The 22,768-nt window shown below is 46.6% G+C and overlaps 1 protein-coding gene across 1 annotated transcript in view; it reads right to left on the minus strand.

Moving 5' to 3' along the window:
• Positions 1 to 2,891: 2,891 nt before the first annotated feature.
• The window catches only part of CDase (neutral ceramidase), a 147,569-nt gene continuing 127,692 nt past the window's right edge, over positions 2,892 to 22,768 (minus strand). The window contains exons 15-18 of the mRNA XM_075878500.1: positions 14,579 to 14,818; positions 5,860 to 5,913; positions 5,567 to 5,655; positions 2,892 to 3,426 (exon numbers count right to left, since the gene is read on the minus strand). Of these exons, the coding sequence (XP_075734615.1) occupies positions 3,246 to 3,426; positions 5,567 to 5,655; positions 5,860 to 5,913; positions 14,579 to 14,818 (564 nt within the window). The 3' untranslated portion in view covers positions 2,892 to 3,245. The remainder of the gene's footprint in view (positions 3,427 to 5,566; positions 5,656 to 5,859; positions 5,914 to 14,578; positions 14,819 to 22,768) is intronic.

Consider the following 22,768-nt stretch of genomic DNA (forward strand, 5'->3'; position numbering starts at 1 on the left):
TAATTATGTAATCGTCATAAGGATTCAAGTAATGAACTTACTACTCTCTGTACCTTTCCTCAGATAATTACGCACACGTTATATAATTCCTCGATTGTGTGTCTACCACGGGCGTCATGTGCCTACGTGTTTCAAACAAGCGTTAGAGTCTGATCTTACGAGAATCGGTGAGCATGTGTTCTCAATTCTGTCAACTTTTAGTGCTTTAGTAAAGAGCCACTAGGACATCGTCCTCTCGTCCTGTTTTTCTTTTTTGTGTTTGCGTGTGTGTGTGTATGTGTGTTTGCTCCAGACACGATCACAAATGCATCAGACAAATTCTTGTACTATTGCTAGCTTTCAGCGTATTAACTTGAGATTTTTAGTCCACTTTTTACGATATTAGCATAGGGCATTACTTCAAAAAAGATAAATCCTGTAGGACCTCTTTCCGAGAACATATTGCACACTTTTATACTCATCGATGATTATTTTATGAATACTCCAGTTAGAAGACTAAATGAGTGGGCGTACAACAATATATCATGCAATATAATGTTCTAAAATATGTTAAGAACCTTCAATAACAATAACAAGAAAATAATACCAATGGTGACAATAAAATACTAAGTATATTTGTAAAAAACAACTACTGTTGCATCCGTTGGTATAGACACAATACTCATTAAGTAAAGATCATTACTAAAGCTTGCGAACTTGAAGAGTTTCAGATTTTTTTCTTGCGAAAGATATTAAATTCTTACTAATGGATTCTTGAGCGCGGAGATGATCAGCAACATAATAGACACAAAAACTATAAGGTAGCTTTTAAAAGCCGAGTGGCTGCCATCACATTGTAAGGACCATCAGTGTTTCTATCAGTGGTATACCATCGTTGTGAATCCAGAAAAAATGGTTAGGAAAATTCATCTACTAGGCCTTAAACGCAAGCTATACAGATTTCATACCTAACTCCTAACATTAGCATAATGCCACTTAACAACAAAGTTATGCGAATGCTGTAATTATTATCGAATGAGAACTAAATGGCGTGTTATGTGGAGAAAAATGCCCCTTTGGCTCACAAAGCTTTTGTCACGCGCTGCTATGAGTTTCAACTAAACGCACATTATTTTTCTACGCGTGTAATATTGAGGTTATACTGAAGCAAAGTATCCAGTGGAACATTTTCAGGCGTCGCACTACAAAAGCAAACTATGAATCGAATGACAATTAGAGATTTTATACTTGCTTTTCTACACACTTCTTAAGCTTTAACTGGTAATAAAGACATTTAAGAGCTACTAAACTAACCTACTGCTGCAAGCTCCAAATTACGCATGTTTCACGAGCTGAGGGCGCTGCGAGTTTTGAAGCAACGCGATTCATGTTTTCATGATTAGTCTCATCGGCCCGTTTGCAGCATTATATTATAAACTGCTGTAAACAATAACAAGCCATCTCGAAACAGTTCTCAAATGTATGTTTTCAAAGCTAACTTTATGTATATTAAATTCGCTCTTGACGCACGTACCCGAAAAAAAAGCTTGGATTAAGGTGGAAGCGCAACAAATGGCACATTATCTTGGCAAGTAAGAATGTTAGTGACAGAGAGAATAACGCCAGAAAAGTTGCATTTGTCAAAAAGAAATCAGCCCAATATTTGAGGCAGTGGTGAAAAAGCGATGGATCATGCTTGAAAACGTTCGTACAAGAGAAGGTGACGTGTGCTTAGGCTATCTGAATGAATGTCACGAGAAAATGAATAGCACTTCTCGGATTAAACGCGAAAGTAGGGATCTCTGAAGTTTCAAAGCGTTTTTTTTTTCTTTCTGTATCATTCTGCTCAAAGTAACTCTCCCTGTAGCTATTATAAATTCAGCTTCATGGCAAACTTATGTAATCCAGGTTAGTAGATGTGATTTGACAGCATGTTGTTCATATTTAACTGCTCACTACTCCTTATTAGTCTGCTTGTGAAACATGACAATGGCAAAAGTCAGAACAATATATATTTGGCAGCATACTATATAAATCACCTTTTTCCAGTCTTTGCACCGTGACCAGATAATAAGCAATGAATGGTGGCCTAAGAAAGGAAATCACATGCAGACGCTTTGACGTTTTCGAAGCTTTCCGGTCCCAGCTTCGAAAAACAGCGGACCATTATATTCCCTATTCGCGCTTCATAGACGCTGAGCGCCTCTGAGAGATAGCGATATACCCTGAATATCATGCAGCTTTCGGAGCGTGTCAAGCGTTGCTGGCAAACGACCATTCGCTAGCCGGCGCGCCAGCACTTCTCGTCCCATCACCACAGCCATTTCAGGAGCGGGCAGTCGGGTGATGGAACGTGTGCGCTCAGAAGCCGAATAGTCGAGCCTCACGTCATCCCGATCTGTCCAGCGGTGACGCGTCGATGAGAAGGCGCGAAGAGTGTCTTGAATGTTGGAGGCAACACGGTGGCGGTTTCGCAGATGAAATGGTAGCTTTCGATCGCGATAGCTGAAAATGTGGAGTGGGTGTTTTATCAGAGTGGACAAGATTTGGCGCCGCTGCGCAGGCGAGGGAAGCCGATGCCGAGTAGCCAACCGAATAGAAGGATGCGTGTGGTAGCCGCTTGCCCAAGCCGGTGGTTTCACGGAAAAGTGTGTCTGCTCTTTCCCGCTAATATCTGGTGCACGGCCTACCACAGTGCCACCATTAACGAATTTATTCCAGGTGTTTAGAGATAGCGCCGTAATCTCGCTACGGCTGTTCTTGTCTGATGAATGATGCGGAAAGTGATTCGAAGGCGATAATGATTGCACGCCGTTATTGTCACTTTGGGAGTGAAGGTATGTGTGATGGCTGACACTGTCAGATGAGTTCAGCTTAGCAGTACTGTGAGCGTATTGCGAATCGTTGCGCGAAGCTGAATCAAGTCGCTTCTCTTCCGATTTTGCAGCCGAAGACTCGATGAGTGCTTCATCCCCCGACGACGCATGGGCACTGCTCATTTCACTGAACTTCGGCGGCTTCCGCCTATGGTTCGACGGCGATGACCTTGGGCCATCGAGGTCGAAGGACGTTAGGTAATGTTGGCAGCATTTGACATTAAGCAGGCGAGCAGGAATGCGCTTCGAAGGCGCTGAGCAGAAAGAGTTGCGCAAGGACCGGGACAGTCGGCGGCGGCGGCGCGCTTCCATTGAGCAAGACTGCGCACAAGGCGTGGCACCGCGGTGACTTCCTGCGCAACTGTTTTTCCGCTTCTTCCTGGCCGCATGCTATGGATTCACATTGAACCGTTTACTGCTGCCCTCGTAGGGAGTAACCACCTGGAGGATGTTCTTGCTGTGACCAAAGTGACGAATCCTGTAGACGCCCGGTTCCGCACTTTGCGGGATTTCCCACATGACTGTCGCCTCGCTCTGCCCCAGGAAGCCCGAAGTGCGGCGCCAGTAGAATCTGCATTTGCCACAAAGCACACATTAGCCTACATAAAAATTCCAGCGCGCATTCATGCGAACAACGCAAGGTCATTTTTTTACACAAGCAGTTTTTCTTTAGGATTCCACGCCTAATTAGGCATCACAATTATTTCATGCGCCGACTCTTGCGTAAAGTGAGACACTTAAAGTACTCAAAAATTGAATCATTGCATTAAACAAAAGTCTATTTCACTTCTCAAAAGCTCGAAAGCCTACAAAAGTACGAACGTGAGAAAACGTCGCGACAGAAGTCCTTGAAGAACGTGTACAGATGCTGATTCCCTATTGTTTCACTTGGGCGTTGCCCCCTATTATACATCGTACCTATGGACGGTCTCATTGTGCTGTATCAAAGGTTGGTTCCGAACTAGTTGATGACATTTAGAAACTGGCAAGTGCACGAAAACAGGGACAAGACTACGACACGCAGACGGCTACTTAGACGAATATTTACTACGACACAAATACGCCAAATGTGTACTTTCTCCACTCGTCAAAGGGTAACTGCGCATGCTTGAGAAACGGGCTACCAGTTTTTCTTTTATTCTTACACTCTATCTACCTATATTGTCTTCACGAGAACAATTATATGCTTTGGTATATCAGTTTTAATTAGTGCTGTGCGCGTCGTCTTCTTGTTTTCATCTTCCTACGCTTACCAGTTTCAAAATGTCCTTGTCCCGTTTTTTTCATGCTAGAAAGGTTGCTTTCCAAGAGAGACGTTCCAGCTAGACTCAGAAAGAGTTCATTTCACGTTCCATCATTAAAAAATGAATTTCATAATTTTATATTGACACAATAGCATTGAGATCAAATTACAAATGTGCGAACCAAGTGATTTGTTCTTTTCATGTGCACAGGGCATCAGAAAACTGACCAAAATTTGAACTGTGTCACTCTCCAAAATAAGTCACGGAAGTCACGTGCATAGGTGAAAACTGTTTTGATTTGTAGTAGTTTTACATGCAGCTGATATAATTACAATCACTACATAATTACCAGGAACATTGCCGTAAACGATTGCGAATCACTTTTGATCACCGCGGCTTCTACAATGTGTACTATAACCTAGTAGTTTTGCTTTTCGCCCCCATCAAACGTTGGCTTCCTTGGCCTCGTATTCGTAAAACGAACCCGCATTTGCGTGCTTATCAGCTCAGCACCTTGGCCTCTACGCCTTCACGGGGATACCTAGACTACCTAGCGCTGGTGTTCGGCAATGTTCGGGAAGCGGTTTTGTTTGCTGCGTGAGAGCTGACTCGACAATGAAATCCTGACGGCTGTTCACTCCACTGAAGAAACATTACAATTTCACCCGATTCCGAAGGTTGCACTATTGGTTAATTAGGCTGCCCAAGAGGTGGTGTCACAGCGTTAGATGCTACGAAGAAGAGATACGTAAAAGTGGCACGCTCAGTTTCTAAGCAAAAGGCACACTCGCTTTTAGTTGTACGCGATAATAGTTGGTATGCGAGAGACTTCACTCGTAGCAGACTTCACTCGAGCCACGAACGAAGTATGTGGCCTGTCATGGGTTGAGTATCTGGTTAGTGCCGTGTGCATGTAATTTTGTTTTTAATCCACAAGACCTCAAATGAGCCGTGATCAGCACGTAGGACTACAAAGGCATATAACAGCTGCGTCTTGCCGCTACTTACCTACGGAGCAGAACCCTCGTGGCTTACAAAGATGGTTCAGCTTATATTAAGGACGACGCATCAAGCGATGGAAAAAAATGATAGGTGTAACATTAAGAGACAATAAGAGAGCATAGTGGGTCAGGGAACGAATTGCGGTTAAGTATGCTATAGTTGAAATCAAATAGAAATGGACATTGGACGGGCACGCAGCACGTAGACAGGATAACCGCTGGTCTTTGGGGAAACTGACCGGCTTCCCAGACAGGGCAAATGCACGAAGGAGAGACAGAAGTTTGGGTGGATTGGTGAGATTAAAAAGCTTCAAGGTATAACGTGGCAGCAGAAAGCACAACACTGGGTTGATTGGTGAATAATGGGAGAGGCCTTTGCCCTGCATTGATTGCAGTCAGGCTGATGACGATGACTACGAACCTACCACATAACATCGCTTGAGAGGTAGATTTGATCAAACAATACCTTGTTTCCCAGTTGCCGTCCGTAGCTACGACGGTCCATGATTCTCCATCCTCTGCAAGTTTTTCCACGGTCAAGTACGTGCTTTCCAGCTGGAAAAATTATTACAACGGCGTATTTATAAGGCGGTAATAGCAGTTACCACAACGCATGAGAGTAAAAACGGCACCTAACTCTTCTACAAGCAAGGTTACATATGTACAAACTTTGCCACCGAATAATTTTACACGTGCAAAGTGGGAAGTCAGAATAATAATCGTAACAAGGCCGTTTTTAACATGAAAATGTGCTCTTACCATCAAGTTGTTTCTTGGATGGCCGGAGACAAACGTCACAAAGACCCGATCTCCCTGAAAATGATTAATATGGTTGTCAAACGTCTCGCCCAAAGAAAACTACCGGACTTCAAATAAAGTTTATTAATTCATTGAACGTCTAGCTTTTTGTAACCATTTTCCCAACGTATCACCCCCCAGAACTCATGCTCCTGAAAACATAAGCGTTTGCTTCTACATTTATCTCTTGTTAATCCTTTGATTGCTTCGAACTGCAACCTGCGTTAAATTTTGGTAATCCGTTTTGCCTTCGCCTTTCTGCATTTTTTATCTCCGTCCGAATGTAAATAGCGCTTTGGTAAAAGTGTGCTGAATACTTTAGACCGTCTGAGATGTTGAGATGGTTATGAAGACCACAGCATACATGACTGTGTTATTTTGTTTTCCTGCATTTAGCACAAGGTAACTGTGACCAAATGTTTGAAGGGGTAAAAAAAACTTGAATTCCATACACAGCTGTAGAGCGGAATGCCGCACAGACACCTCTGCTAATAAAACGAATCTGATACAAAGCCGAAAACCCCCTTCAATCCCAAATTAAGACATTTAGGCTTGATTCTTAAATTCTTCAAAGTTATATATTTTCCTTAAATCTGACACAAGTCTACCAGGAAGAATATAGACGTATGTAACAAATATTTATTCTAGTCCAAGCTATTCATCAAAATTACGAAAATTGAATGGTCACTCATACGTTTCTCGTGATAGGTGATTCGAGTAATGGAAAGACCAACACGTGTTTTTTTTTTATATTAAGACAGGCTAGTCATTCAGTGGTCACCACTTTGATGCAGAAACCACATTGATATGGGGCAACTTATCGAACGTCTTGTCAAACGTGATAGCGCATCTTCTGTCCTATGCGATTATATTTTGAACATAAAACCCCTTTTTTCAGCATGAAATATACCAATTCACAATTTTAACATTGAAAAAAATGTGTTGCATGTTCGTAGGAAGACGCCTAGACTAAGACTGATAAGAATCCACAAGAGTACATATATTGCCCGGTTGGTACAACTCCATGAAAAAACGCGAACCACAGGGCGGGACGGAGACGGAAAAAGCACTTTTTCATCTTACGCTCTCTTTTTCCACCTCAGTCCTGTTGTTCGGTGGTCCGCGATGTTCTTCGTTTGCTATGGATATGTACTAATTTGGCCAAATCAGCACTCTTGTGGAGTTTCTTTTTTAGCAGCGCATTTTCTTGTATTTCCCGTTGTCCTGCGGTTCACGATGCTTCTCTCTTTCTAAGATCATACTATATTGTCTCACCACACCAACTATGCTCCATTAAACAAATTTCCCTGCACCAAGGCAAACGCACAACAATACACGCGCGAAGCTAAGATTATTATCTCACAGTTATATTACGATAGCAATTATATGGACACTCTCAGCTGTATTTTGCCGTTAACGTCGCCGTCACTCACCATATATATTTATTTATATATATATATATATATATATATATATATATATATATATATATATATATATATATATATATATATATATATATATATATATATATATATATATAGAGAGAGAGAGAGAGAGAGAGAGAGAGAGAGAGAGAGAGAGAGAGAGGTGTTGAGAAAGGTTCAGACGCAGCCTGGCAAAATGTGCTTTATCAGAGGCAAGTTGGCGAGCGGCGTGCACGAGCTACTACTACAGCCACCGATCATCATCGTCTTCTTCATTACCAGCAGAGCGTCCGTTATTCAGATTCATTACAATTACTTACAATTACTCTCCGCGAAATAAGGAGCCATCCTGGCGACCTATGGACAAGTAAAAACGGGAGAGTCGTAGCAGGGCTTAAGTCTCGAGACGTGGACAATTTCCTGGCCACGACGACATTGGTCAGAAGATGGTTCCAGTGGCTCGATCAGGTAATTCACCGGTGACGTTTTTTGTAACACACGATATGGGCCGTGATACTCGGGAACCAACTTGGTAGAAAGGCCAGGTGTAGCAGAAGGGACATGCAGCCAGACGAGTGAACCTGGATCGTAGGAAGTAGTGTTATTTGATGCGTCATGGTGGTGCTTTTGGCGTCCTTGGTCTTGGGTTGTGAATGATCTTGCCAGTTGGCGGCATTCTTCAGCGAATGTAGCGGCTTGAGACAAAGTCGTGGACTCTGAGGAGTCGGGTTAGTACGAAAAAATGGTGTCCATAGTGCAAGAAGGTTCGCGTCCGTAAAGGAGGAAAAAAGGAGAGAACCCAGTAGTGCTTTGATAAACAGGAGCACTCGGTCCCAATTGGAGTGGTCTGACTAGATATACATAGACAGCATGTCACCAAGGGTGCGGTTGAAGCGCTCTGTCATTCCATTGGTCTGGGGATGATAGGCGCTTGTAGTGCGGTGAACGACGTGGTACTCACGCAGCAATGCTGAGATGACGTCTGACAAGAATACGTGACCACGATCGCTCAGTAACTCCCGAGGTGCTCCATGACGTAATACGATGTTGTGAAGAACGAAAGTCGCAACGTCTTTTGCTGTAGACGAGAGAAGGAATGAAGTTTCGGCATACCGCGTGAGATGGTCGACGGGAACTATGATCCAGCGGTTACCGTCAGCAGTGTTGGGAAGGGGACCATAGATATTGATGCCGACGCGGTCGAAATGGTCGGGATGGGCATGGTAAGGGTAGCAAGGTACCGCTGGCTGATAAGTTTTTCGTCTCTGGCACGTCGAGCAGGCCCGAACGTATTGCCGTAGAAAACGGTACATGCCACGCCAGTAATATCGGAGACGTATGCGAGAATAAGTCTTCAGGAAACCTGCGTGGCCACATTGGGGGTCGTCATGAAACGTGGAACAAACTTCCGATCGCAGATGACGTGGAATCACGAGTAGCCACTGACGTCCACCGGGTGCGTAGTTGCGTCGTTACAGCACGTCGTCGCGAGTGGTGAAGTGCTCGACTTGCCGACGCAACGTGCGAGAAGGGGGGGAAACCGTCCGCCCAGCCAGGATGTCTAGAATCGAAGCAACCCAAGGGTCCTTGCGTTGCCCAGATGGCATGTCGGCGATGGTGATGGCAGTGGTATCACAGGTTAGACTTTCGCAGCAGTCCGGGTCAGGGGGTAGGGGCGAACGGGATAGGGCGTCTGCGTCCGAATGTTTCCGGCCGGAGCGATATACCACGCGAACATTATATTCTTGGAGGCGTAATGCCCATCGGGCGAGGCGACCGCTTGGATCCTTCAGTGATGACAACCAGCAGAGGGCGTGGTGGTCAGTCACGACGTCAAAAGGGCGCCCGTACGCGTAAGGTCGAAATTTCTCTATCGCCCAAATAATGGCGAGGCATTCCTTTTCAGTGACGGAATAGTTGATTTCGGGTTTGCTAAGAGTTCGGCTTGCGTAGGCAACCACGTATTCTTGGAAGCCGTCTTTCTGCTGTGCAAGAATAGCGCCTAGCTCAACACAACTAGCGTTGGTGTGGATCTCTGTGGGTGCTGATAGGTCGTAGTGTCGCAGAATAGGCGGCGACGTGAGGAGGCGGCGCAGTTCATTGAAAGAATCGTCACAGGTGGCAGACCAGGCTGAAAGGTCTCTAGAGCCGGCGAGGAGCTTGGTCAAAGGAGCGATGATCGTCGCGAAATGGCGGATGAAGCGCCGGAAGTAAGAGCAAAGGCCTATGAAGCTTTGGAGCACCTTCATGATGGTCGGTTTGGAAAACGCTGAAACGGCTGTAAGTTTGGCAGGGTCAGAAAAAATACCGTCTTTTGAAACCACGTGGCCAAGGATCGTAAGCTTTCGAGCGGCGAAATGGCACTTCTTCAGATTCAGTTGCAGCCCCGTGGCAGAAATACACGCGAGGACTTTCTCGAGGCGGGTTAAATTGGTCGCGAAATCAGTTGAAAAGACGACAATGTCATCTAATTAACAAAGGGAAACGTTTCATTTGAGGCCTTGAAGGATAGAGTCCATCATTCGCTTGAAAGTAGCTGGCGCGTTGCAGAGGCCGAAGGGCATGACTGTGAATTCGTAAAGCCCGTCGGGCGTGATGAAAGCTGTTTTTTCGCGATCGGCCTCTGCCATGGGTACCTGCCAGTATCCAGAGCACAGATCCAAAGAAGAGAAAAATTCGGCTTCCTGTAGGCAGTCCAAGGCATCGTCAATGCGTGGCAGCGGATAGACATCCTTGCGCGTGATTCAGTTGAGACGTCGGTAGTCCACGCAAAACCTGATGGATCCGTCCTTCTTCTTCACCAACACAACTGGAGAGGCCCAGGGACTGCTTGACGGTTTGATTATGCCACTTGTCAGCATGTCGTCAACCTGTTCATTGATGGCATGGCATTCGGTAGTTTACACACGATATGGACGCTGCCGTAATGGCGTCTCTTGACCGGTATTTATACGGTGAACAACAGATCACGCTCGACCTAAGGAAGGCTGATTGTGGTCAAACGAGGCTCGAAAACGCTGGAGGAGCTTGATCAGCTGTTTCTGCTGCCCAGGCGTGAGGTTGCAATCAATGGACCTGCGGAATACATCCATAGGTTCATTAGCGTCAGTTGCGGGTGTAATGGCACAAGTCGGTAAAAATGGCTTGTTTGGATAGATCGGGTCTTCGAAAATAAATTTAAGGTCTCGACGCTTCCCAGACACTCGCCGCGTAGCAGGATGTACGGACAAGCAGAAACGTTGCACGCATAAAGTCCCGCCGAACCATTGGAAAAGTTGATGACGGCAAACGAGAGGACGATGGTTCGGTGATGCACACTAGCTACAGTTGGTTGGAACAGGAGCGTCGAGTTAGTGACAGCAGGAGGAAACACAGGCACTAGGACGGCGGACAATGGCGCGATGCGGACTTAAGCTGCAGCAAACACTTTCAAGGGACTGTGGTGGTCGATATCAAGGCACGGATTCGTCAACGTGAGTTCAGCACGAGTGCAGTCGACGAAGGCCTGATGGGTAGAAAGGAAATCCCATCCTAGTATGACGTCGTAAGATGAACGTGGGAGAACAACAAAGTTAACGGCGTACCAAACATCTTGAATGAGAACGCGTGCTGTGCACTGAGCCGTCGGCGCGATGAAATGGGAGGTGGCTGTACGCAGAGCAAGATTCGTAAGCGGCGTTGTAACTTTTCTAAAATCGCGACACAGTTTTTCACTGATTACAGAAACGACGGCGCCTGTGTCGACAAGTACACGTACAGCAACACCTTCTACTAGCACATCAATTTCGTTGGGCGGACAAAGAGGAGCTCTTGGAAAGTTCGACGACGACGCAGTTCTTGCCTCCGGAACTGCGGCTGTCAGTTTTCCTTTCGAGCGGCTCTCGTGCGCCGAAGCATCGGGGAGACAGATCAGTGACGGGGTGGTAATGACCAGCGAGAATCGACAGGGCGTCGTGGGGACAATGAGTCGGTGATAGGAGAAGATGGTCGCTGGGGATTCTGGGCAGCCTGGTAATTTGCAGAATTCCCATGGTCTGGAGGCTGGAAGTTGCGACGGCGACAGTAGCGTGCTATATGTCCCACGAAACCGCATGCAAAAGAGATGGGTCGATTATCCAAGGTGCGCCGTGGGTTAACGACAGAAGGTGCAGGGGGCGAAACAGGATGGGGTGCCGTGTATGTAGGCAGCGTCGTAGGGTAGGAGGACCCGGTGCCCCGGTACCCCGGTATGCACCAAAGACAGGTGGGGCTGGGGGTCTAGCAACGACAGCAGCATAGGTCAGTGGCGTAGAGACAGATGGCGATGGAGGCAGTGCCTGCGTGACCTGTGTCTCAATGACCTGGCGTAGACGTGGGTCTAACGAGGTCACTGGGCGCGGATGCTTCGGCCACAAGATAAAGCTGACGCGCAACTTCTTCACGAATGAATTGTTTGATGTGGGGCAGTAAGACAGTGTGATCAGCAGCGACGTCGTGCACGAGGGCGGAAATTTCAGCCGTATCTTCAGCGGCCCTGCACGTCGAGACACGCTGCTTACGCAACTTGTCGTACTCCTGACAGAGCTGGACAACATCGGTGACGGTCTGTGGATTCCTAGCGACGAGCATCTGGAAGATATCGTCGTCAACTTCTTTGATGATGTGCTTGATTTTGTCGCGTTCGGTTAGAGATTCATTGACGCGCTTGCAAAGAGACAAGACATCTTCAATGTAGCTTGTAAAAGTCTCGTCCCTGCGCTGGACTCGACTATGGAGACGCTGTTCCACGCGAAGCCGGCGCATGGCGGGACGACCGAAGACCGCGACGATAGTGGTCTTGAAGGCGGACCAGTTGGTGATTTCGCCTTCGTGGTTCTTGAACCAGAGGCTGGCCACATCAGCGAGGTAAAAGCGCACGTTTGTGAGCTGGTCGCAGGCGTTCCACTTGTTGTAAGCGCCTACGATTTCGTACTCGACGAGCCAGTCCTCGACGTCTTGTTCATCGTTGCCGCGAAAAATTGGTGGGTCGTGTTGCCGAGGCACGCCAGTACAGTAGACTGTCATTGGTAAGGCAGCTTGAGAAGGGCCAGAAGCAGTCATGGTCAACGGTCAGAGTAGCGTCCGATTGCGAACTTCCAGGTTGATGGGAACCCCGGCTCCTGCACCACTTAAAATAGAGGTGTTGTACGTCGAGAAAGGCTCAGACGCAGCTTGGCAAAATGTGCTTTATCAGGCAAGTCTGGCTAATGGCGAGCGGCGTGCGCGAGCTACTACTACAGCCACCGATCATCATCGTCTTCTTCAATACCAGCAGAGCGTCCGTTATTCAGATTCATTACAATATATATATATATATATATATATATATATATATATATATATATATATATATATATATATATATATATATATATATATATATATATATGAAAATGCAAGAAAGAAAAAAATCAGATAAAGACTCCAGCGCACGGAATTGAAGGGTCCTTTGAATCGTGAGTGCGAGGAGTAACCACTGTTAAAGGCTCGAAGGCCGATAGCAGGAACGGCGGATTTCCTTTAGGGTAGCTGGCTCCCCGCCGTCGTCCGCATAGTCGATCTTCGCCAGTGAGAAGACGAGTTCGTAGAGATATAACGAAGGTTTATTTACATGATCGTTGAAAGACGAGAACTGTACAGAGATTCAGGAGATTCATCAATGTACAGAGGTTCAATCCATGATTCACCTCTATGTACAACAGAGATTCATCGATAATTTACAAAATGTTTTCGGCTTTTATAGCCCACCGTCTCCTCACACGGAGGTCCGCTGAAGGCAGTGACCACTCTTGCCACAAATCAGGTGGCATCTCAGTGGTCCACCCAACAGAAAGGGTGCAGATATTGAACCACTAGGCTGGGCGAAAAGGTCCAATGGTAGCACGAGCGCACCACACAATTACGCACCCGGCCCACGTCTTGAAGACGTCGAAGGGCGAGGAGGTAGAGTCCGGTAGAGGGAGAAGTTGAACTTCTCCGGGGAGACGGCCACTGATACGAACGTCAGAAGTGATCCAAGGCAGCGCTTTGCTACAGTGTTGCCAGAAGCTTCCCGAACTCGGCAGGCCAGGTGCTCAATCCCTGAGAACTGCGACTACGACGCCTTCCCAAGCTTCCAACGTCTCGGTGCTTTTGTGACGATTTCGCGTCGGCGACAACAGCCGAGTCGAAAGGTTGACTCCATGAGAACTGCCACAGTGGCGCCGTCCCACGCTGTTCGAACTTATTCAACAAAAGAGCTGTCTTGCGAAGCTTTTGTTGTGACCCGACAACTACCTGGAACACCTACAGGCGAGCGTCTAGCTGACTGGGCGCCAATGGGGTTGAAAGCATCCTAGCATACCGGCTTACGCACAATGGCGTCTGTCCAGAGGAACTGCCGGACCAAACGTAACACAACTGAGCTGTGTGGCAGCTTGGGCTAGTTGGCATGGCATGACGATAGTTATAGCGCGAGAACAATACGACGACACAGAGACAAGAAGGACACGAAGGACTGAGCCACCGTGGAGCACGTTCTTCAACGTTCAAACGGCAAGCTATCTATATCTACCACTTACCGCTGCTGACGGGCATCGAGGTGCGGAGTGGGTATTATGTTTTTAGCGTTACCAGCAAGATGGCGCAATGAGCGCGCGTAGCAAAATCTTCACGACGCAGCAGTTGCACTCTCGTCTCCCACGCGCACTTTGCCCCGCAAAGAGCAGGGGGTCGACACTCCTTACGCGTCCTTATCTCGCTGTAGGGAGGATGATACGTCTTGGCTGGCGTTCGGCTTCTACCGGAACAATTCTGTTTTAGTTACCGGGTGCACAAAAATCACTGCAATTGTTGCACAGTCTACGTTAGCAAAAAGAGCGCGCCTTTCAAACACAGCAAAGTAGCAACGGAGACGCTTATTCGCGTTTATATGTACCTTGAAGTACGTTTCGTGCGTCATTTGTGCGTGAGAAAAGCGGGGCATATTTAGATCTGCTGTTAATTCTGCGCGTGACCTTGAGACTTGTTGCTATCACATTCATTGTTTCGACTTTGCGACAAAGCTGTGACATTTTTTAGACTATTCACTGGACACCGCGTCTGGTACATAATAACGGACTCTACTGCGTTCTTTCACGCTGTGCTGCTTTAAAGGCTACACAAAGTACACAGCCAGTTCCATGCTTGTCTTCTTCAACGTTAACTACGGGCTTTCATTTTTTTTTCAGTATACGAGCTAGTGCTCAAGAACTGACCCTGTTGTACGCATCATTGGCGTCGGACAGCACATAGCCGAACGCTTTTCCAAGAGGGGCACCGTCGAAGACAACACCTGTCTTGAAGGTTACTTGCTTGGAGAGCAGGTTGGGAAGGGGAGGTCCGATGGGCAGGGTCGTATTGGTCGTCAGACTCACAGCCAGACCTTCGAATTGCTTTTGGTAGGCTAACAAAGTGTGCGGCCCGTATATCGTCGACGCTCCCTCGTAGCGTTGTACCTGCAATAAGTAAGTCACCGTGTGAGATACAACCATCACCACACGTGCACAGCAACCAAACACTTCTGCAATCTTAAATAACGATGTAACTTCAAGACATATTAGCCACGTCCACGCTTCAGAATAACCATCGTTCAACAGCAGTAACGGTTCCGTTACTCCCTCGGCGAGTTAGTTGACATTTATTCGGTAGCGCAAACAAGAAGGCCCCGACTTTCCACATCCAAATCCTACTCTCGTAAGTCTTCAATAAGTCGAAATCATTATATGCCCCATGAAACAGAAGACCCGGACTTCGTCGGTGTCAACACATCAACATTCGATGGCAAGAAACCTCGCATGACTAATAGATGACAAAACGTAAACTTTGGCGCCCAATTCGAAACTCTGACCCAAGTTCAGAACCGACACGGCTTACTTCCTAAAATAGCTTGAATGCACTCAAAGTTTAGGGCGCGTGCGCCTAAAGTTGACATTGCCCAATCCAAAACCTGACCCATGTTCAAAACTGGTCTGCCACACGCGCTAAGCTCACTTGGGCAACCTCAAACGTTTAGGTGGCGTACCCCTGACACCTGAGTGGCCTACCCATACCCACTACTAACAAGCTAGGCAATGGGACCAAACAAGTACTTGCAAGTTTTTTAATTAGGTACAATTTAAGTTACAGTCAAAAATTACTTTACCAATTCAAAAACTAGATAAACCTTCAATTGATGTTCACGTTCAACAAGGACCTGGCGCATCCCCAGAGTTCAGGTGACCCAATCTTAAAATTGTCTTCACCCAATTAGAAAATTTGGTTCATCCTAGTTCAAAACCGATCTGGGCACTCCCAAGATTTTTCTGGCCCACTGTCTCAACTGACTTTCTCTGATTCGCAATTCGAATTTATCCGCTTTCAGAAGCGACTTAGTCCGCTCCTAAAATGATTGTGCTCACACCTAACATTTGCATGGCCCGCCCCTAAAACTGGCATCACCCAATTAAAAAAATCAGTTGACCTACCTCAAAAACGAACCTCGCCCGGGCGCTCCTCAAATTTACTTTGCCCTGTTCAAGCTCATGACCAAGTGACCCCAACATGGGACAATGTCATGTGATCGAGAACCTCAAGTTGCAATTCGCGTGATCAAGTGATGACGTCATGTGAGAATACCATGTAACTTGGAAGTCAAAGTATTATGGACATTAATACAGTCAGCCCACCCAAACATGCCATGTCCTCACTGGCTGAGCCAGTCTGATCTGTGTGTCAGTGTGCTCAGCGTTACTTTCGCATTCATTATACGTAAGGAGGCTTAATTGTCCCCATCACTTTTTAATGCGGGGTTTAACGTTCCAAAACCACCATATGAATATGAGACGCCGTAGACGGGGGGGGGGGGGGGGGGGGGGGCTTCAGAAATTTTGTCAATCTTGGGTTTTTTAACGTGCATTCAAATCTGAACCCACAGTATTTTCACCTCCAGGCTCTATCGAAAATGCAGCAGTAGAAGCCGGGATTTCATCTCATGACCTGAGGGCCAACACTTTTGCCTAAGTCGACCAAACTGTTCGTCAGAAGTCTGCACACATGATTTCCAGATAGGTTTTCGCTGTTTTCTTCGTACCATGCGATGGGTAGGTATAGTAGTGGGAATAACTCAAAATAGCTTAGCCAATCATTATGGGAAAAAGGCAAACTTCAAATTAAAAAAGTAAACATAGAACTGTCACGTTTCACTGGTCAAAGAAAGCGTGTACAATTTGAAATATACCGCAAAAAGAGAGCTATAGAAAGGATAAGTACCCTCCAAATGTCTTCTATCCGATTGGACGAACCTATACAAACTATGTGAATTGATTGCAGACAGTTAGCCAAGCAATGCTATTATGATAACAATTACATGGACACTCTCAAAGGTTTTTGTAGTCTCCGGGCAGTTTAAGATATGTTTAACAAAGTCACAGCAAGAAATTGGAAGGTCACGCGCAAAATGGCAAGCCAATCGATACATTCCCCGCGTTTATCACGCACGAATGACGGACGAAACAAACTCACAGGTACAGATAAATGCGAGTAAGCGTCTCAGTTGTCACTCCGCTGTGTTTGACAAGTGTGTCCTTTTTGAAAACGGACACTGTGCAGCGAGTACAGTGACATTTGGGCGAACGGTAACTACAACAGAATCGTTCCGATGTGGGGTACGATTCTCCCCACCCGAGATAAGCGCGCGCACGCGCGAGAGTCCCCCCCCCCCCCCCCTGCTCTCCGCGTGGACCTGTATGGACCTTTTAAAACGACTCAGAAGCTCAAGCCCACATTTTTAGCCCAAGTTCTCATGCTTTTATCGCCCAAGTGAATGATCGAAAAGCTGGGAGTTCCACCTGTAATATTGTCGCAGCAAATAAAATAATGCAATATGTTTTTATTATTTTTTTCTATCATCTGTGACAAACGTTTCACGAGGTTTTACCACAAATCAATGATGGGGTGTTTAAATATTGATTTTTCATTAGGCTTTACTGTCGACGAATTTGCATGTTTGAGGCCATTTATAAAATTATGTGTTCGAAGTACAGTAACGGTATTGACAGGCGATATTGTAAACATTATGTTGTAATAGGTCACCAAGTAATGAAACACTAGCTGGTTTATTTTAGCGAAAAAAAATTTCAAGTGAAGCAACTTTTAAAAATATCACCTGTTCAGACATTTTCAGAAACACTTTGCTTCAGCATACAATTTTCAAACAATGCTGCTTCATTCTTCATTACATGTACATTTACTAAAAAAATCGTCTTCATTAGACTAATATTTGGGTTTCTATATTGTCGTTAACTTTCGAAATTGAAAAGAGAAGGACCTGGTCCCTCTGTACAAATTAGGCTCGATATTTTTGCTCCTCACTTATGCAGTTAATAGAATAATGAATGTCGCTTTCAGGCTACAAGGTGGTATGTGCATAAAATATAAAATAAACAGTCAAATCTAAAATATCAGCTTTTCAACCTGTGTTTATCTCTCGTGGAATCACTCAGTAGGTGTTCCTTCTTACCTCAGTGGCTAACGCCGCGCACTCACGCGCAAGAAGTCGGATTTTCGATGGCGTGCGCCGAAGTCTTTTAGGGGCTAAGCTCTTTAAGGCGTCACCCGATCGTCCTCTGTAATAACCACCTCTCTCGGGTATGTGCCACAGGGGAGTTCAGTTCTTAGAATGTACGCTAGATGGTGGTATTTGTATATAATCAATGGCAGGAACAGGCTGGCTAAGGGTGGCAGGAACAAGCTGAAGTGGGAGAGATAGAAGAACAGCTAAGGGAGGAGAGGCCGGTGGTATACAGTTTTGTAGAAACACATCTGAGGGACATGGAACAACATCCTAACAATCTGGACTACGCGTGGAAATATTGTAATAGAACAGAAGACAGCAGAAAGGGGGGTGGTATTGGGGCACTCATTCGTAAAAGTACAGACTGGCAAAGGGTCAAGCAGGAGTGCAAGGAACATTTATGACTAAAAGGGGAAGTGGTATTGATAAGCAATAGGATCGAGTACCTAAAGGAACGCGAAATATACGGGACGACTAAAGGTAACGGGAATGCAGAAGTGATGCAAAACAGGGCACTGTAGAATTACATTAGGTATGATATTGTGAGAGGAATATAGAAAGGGTCATGGTTCCTGGTCTGACGTTCGGCAATGCGGTGTTGTGCATGAGATAAGAAGTTCAAGCAAGATTAGAAATTTAGCAACGTAAAATAGGTAGGCTTGCCTTAGGAGCTCACGGGAATACACCAAATCAGGGAGTAAAAGTGGATATAGAATGAACATAATTTGAGTGCAGGGAAGCTAGCAGCCAGATAAAATTTGAGAAGCGATTGAGAGAAATGGGGGAGGAGCGTTGGACTGGAAAGGTTTTCAGCTACTTGTACATGAAAAATGCCGATACAAAGTGGAGGAAGGGAACCAGGAAATTGACCGGTAAATACTTAGAAAACAGCAGGGGGCCAAACAGAAAAGAACTGTTGGTTAAGAAGAAACTGAAGGAAACGAAGACCGATACGGAGAGAATTGGCATGATAAAGAAGTCCGCACTAGAGATCTATCAAACTTTTAAGCAGGAAATTTCCAAAGAAGGAATCTAGGATGATACTCGGGGTAGTTCCCTACTGTTTGAGGCCAGGACGGGAGTATTGCGAACCAAGACATATCGGGCCGAATACGAAGGGGTAGACACGGTATACAGTGCGTGTGGAGAGGAGGAGGAAACTGCCGAACACTTGATAATGTTCTGTAAAAAGCTTCAACCTACAGTTCAGGATGATGGCGCAGAGTTTTTCAAAGCACTGGGGTTTAGGGACCGGGAGGGCAAAAGATACTTTAAGCGGGTAGAGTTAATTAGAAGGAGGTTATCTGATTGGTGGCTAAAGTGAAGGCACGAGTGAAAATTAAACCCAAAGTACGAGTTCTCAACCTCACTATTTAAAGGAAAAAAAATAAATCTAGTTTTTGGTTCACTAAGAATTACGGCTTGGTGGCGTTAGCCACCGCCCGATCTAAAGGGTACAGCCATATCCATCCATCCATCCATCCATTTAATATATGGTGAAAAGATTCTTCTTTGAAAGTGCACTAGATGGTGGTACATGTACATAATCAATGATATGATATGTGGAGTTTAACGTCCCAAAACCACTATATTGTCACGTTACTCTCGACAAACTTGATAAAAAATGGGCTCGTTTAGTCGACTACTCAAGCAGCAGCTCAGAGAGATCGTCTTTGTCTTCTTTCACACTTCGATCTCACCCAAGCAAACCATGTGGCAATAGTCCCCCCCTTTGAAAGCATCGACTCGATGCTCGTAAATAAAAAAAAAATGAAGGTATACACACGCAGATATAGAGAACCAAAAGAGGGAGAGTGCCACTACTCGCAGCGCAAATGAGGAAGTTTCGCCAACGCTTCTGCCAAGCGCAAAAAGAAAGGGCATAAAAACACACGAGAACACAAACACCAGCAGCAACGCAATGTCACGGCATGTCGTAGCACGTGAAACAACAAGGGCTACTGTGTGAAGTAGGGCTTCAGCCGAAGGACATGCACGGTTTCGGGCCGAAGCTGTCGACGAGAAGACGCTGCGCCGTCCGGAAATACCTCGTAGGTAAGATCTGTGATCCGCCTAAGAACCTTGTACGGTCCAAAATAACGGCTTAGGAGTTTTTCGGATAAGCCTGGTCGCCGGACAGGGATCCACACCCACACTCGGTCCCCAGGGTGGTAGGTGACATTTCGATGGCGGAGGTTGTAACGTCGTGCGTCTGCATCTTGTTGGTGACTGGTGTTTATGCGAGCTAGCTGACGAGCTTCTTCGGCGTATTGAGTGTATTGCTCAGCATCTTGAGCAAGTTCATTGCTTTCGTTGCACGGAAGCATAGCATCGAGCATGGTTCGCACGTTGCGTCCGTAAACAAGTCGGAAAGGCGGAAATCGCGTTGTTTCTTGCGTTGCCGTATTATAAGCAAACGTGATGTATGGGAGAATCTCGTCCCAGGTTTTATGTTGTACGTCCACGTACATTGACAGCATGTCCGCTATGGTCTTGTTAAGCCTCTCTGTCAGTCCATTGGATTGCGGATGATAAGCCGTTGTTTTTCGATGACTTGTGCAGCTCAGTTTAAAAATGTCCTCCATCATTCGTGCTGTAAACGACGTCCCTCTGTCCGTAATCACGCATGACGGGGCACCATGCCGTAGGACGATTTGGTGCACGAAGAACTGCGCGACTTCAGAGGCCGCGCCACGGGGTAACGCTTTTGTTTCAGCGTAACGCGTAAGATAATCTGTCGCAACTATAATCCATTTGTTCCCAGAGGACGACAAAGGGAAGGGCCCGAGAAGGTCCATTCCCACGAGGTCAAACGGTGTCCGTGGTGGTGCGATCGGCTGGAGCAGGCCCGCGGGTCTCACAGGCGGAGTCTTGCGGCGCTGGCACTCACGGCAGCCTTTCACATATCGATGTACACTAGTTGATAGTCGCGGCCAGTAATACTGTTGGCGTACTCGGGCGAGAGTTCGCGAATAGCCCAAATGTCCTGACGTGGGCTCGTCGTGGCACGCCAGGAGGATTTCATCACGCATGTCGGTAGGAACAACGAGTAGGAAGGCCTTGTCGCTACCACGGGCGTTTTTCTTGTAAAGAATGCCTCTTCTTAGACAAAAAGAGGACAGTTCGCGAGCAATGTGTTGAGGGACCTGAGAGTTGCGGCCTTCCAGGGAATCAATGACTGGGCGTAGTTCATCGTCTGCCCGCTGCTTTGACATAAATTCAGAGTCGCTAACTGCTCCGAGAAAGGCATCTTCATCTTCGGAGCCCCTGACAGCGTTCCCCACAGGTGCTCGAGAAAGCGCGTCGGCGTCTTCGTGTTTGCGCCCTGACCTGTACACAATCGTAATGTCAAACTCCTGCAAACGCAAACTCCACCGTGCGAGACGGCCGGATGGATCTCTGAGATTTGCCAGCCAGCAGAGCGAGTGGTGGTCAGTCACCACTTTGAAGGGACGACCATAGAGGTAAGGCCGAAATTTGGTCGTCGCCCACACGACTGCGAGGCATTCTTTTTCTGACGTAGAATAGTTGGTCTCAGCTCGAGAAAGAGTACGACTGGCGTAAGCTATCACATGCTCAACGCCGCCGTGCCGTTGTACAAGGACAGCGCCAAGTCCGACGTTGCTGGCATCTGTATGAATTTCTGTAGCAGCGTCCTCATCAAAATGGGCAAGAACAGGGGCTGTTTGCATTCTCTGTCGTAACTCTGTGAACGCTGTATCTTGTTCTGCGCCCCAAGTAAAGGGTACGTCATCTCGGGTGAGTCGCGTAAGAGGTTCAGCTATCTTAGAGAAGTTGGCGATAAATCGGCGATAATACGCGCACAAGCCGAGGAAACGGCGTACTGCTCTTTTATCTGATGCGACAGGGAAGGCGGCGACAGCAGCAGTTTTGTCTGGATCAGGTCGCACTCCATCTGCACTAATGACATGTCCCAGAAATTTCAGCTCTTCATAGCCGAAATGGCATTTTTGGGGTTTCAGCGTAAGTTCAGCTGTGCGAATGGCTTCCAGAACCTTTCTCAGACGCTTCAGATGTTCTTCAAAGCTCTCGGAAAAGATGACCACATCATCGAGGTAGACAAGGCAGCTTTGCCACTTCAAGCCAGCGAGAACTGTGTCCATCATCCTCTGAAAAGTGGCTGGTGCAGAACAGAGGCCGAAGGGAAGAACTCGGAATTCGTAAAGTCCGTCTGGAGTCACAAACGCGGTTTTTTCTCGGTCTCGTTCATCCACTTCAATTTGCCAATAGCCACTCTTTAGATCGATGGACGAAAAATACTTCGCACGTCGTAACCTGTCGAGGGAGTCGTCTACTCGTGGAAGCGGGTAGACGTCCTTTTTTGTGACGCTATTAAGCTTCCTGTAGTCAATACAGAATCGCAGCGTTCCGTCTTTTTTCTTTACTAGAACGACTGGCGAGGACCAAGCGCTGCTGGATGGTTGAATAATCCCGTCAGCGAGCATCTCTTTTACTTGTGTCTGGATAGCCTCGCGTTCTTTGGCAGAAACGCGATAAGGCTGCTGCCGGATGGGGCGGACGTCATCGTCGGTAATAATTCGATGCTTCGTGAGGTGCGTTTGACGGACTTTAGAAGAAGAGGCGAAGCAATATCTAAACTCACTTAAAAGGTCGTGAAGTGCAGCCTTTCTTTCGTCTGACAGCGTGGAATTTATGTCGATGTGGTCTAGAAATTCCTTATCCCCATGCGTTTCCTCGGACGCGAAGCACTCCGTGACGTCGGCAACAGGTTCTCCATAAGCTAGGGTGGTTCCACGGAAAAGATGCCGGTGCTCGTAATTGAAGTTCGTAGCTAGTATCGTTGAATGTCCGTCACGGACGCGCACAACACTTC

This window comes from Rhipicephalus microplus, chromosome X, assembly GCF_043290135.1.
Source record: "Rhipicephalus microplus isolate Deutch F79 chromosome X, USDA_Rmic, whole genome shotgun sequence".
Lineage (NCBI taxonomy): Eukaryota > Metazoa > Arthropoda > Arachnida > Ixodida > Ixodidae > Rhipicephalus > Rhipicephalus microplus.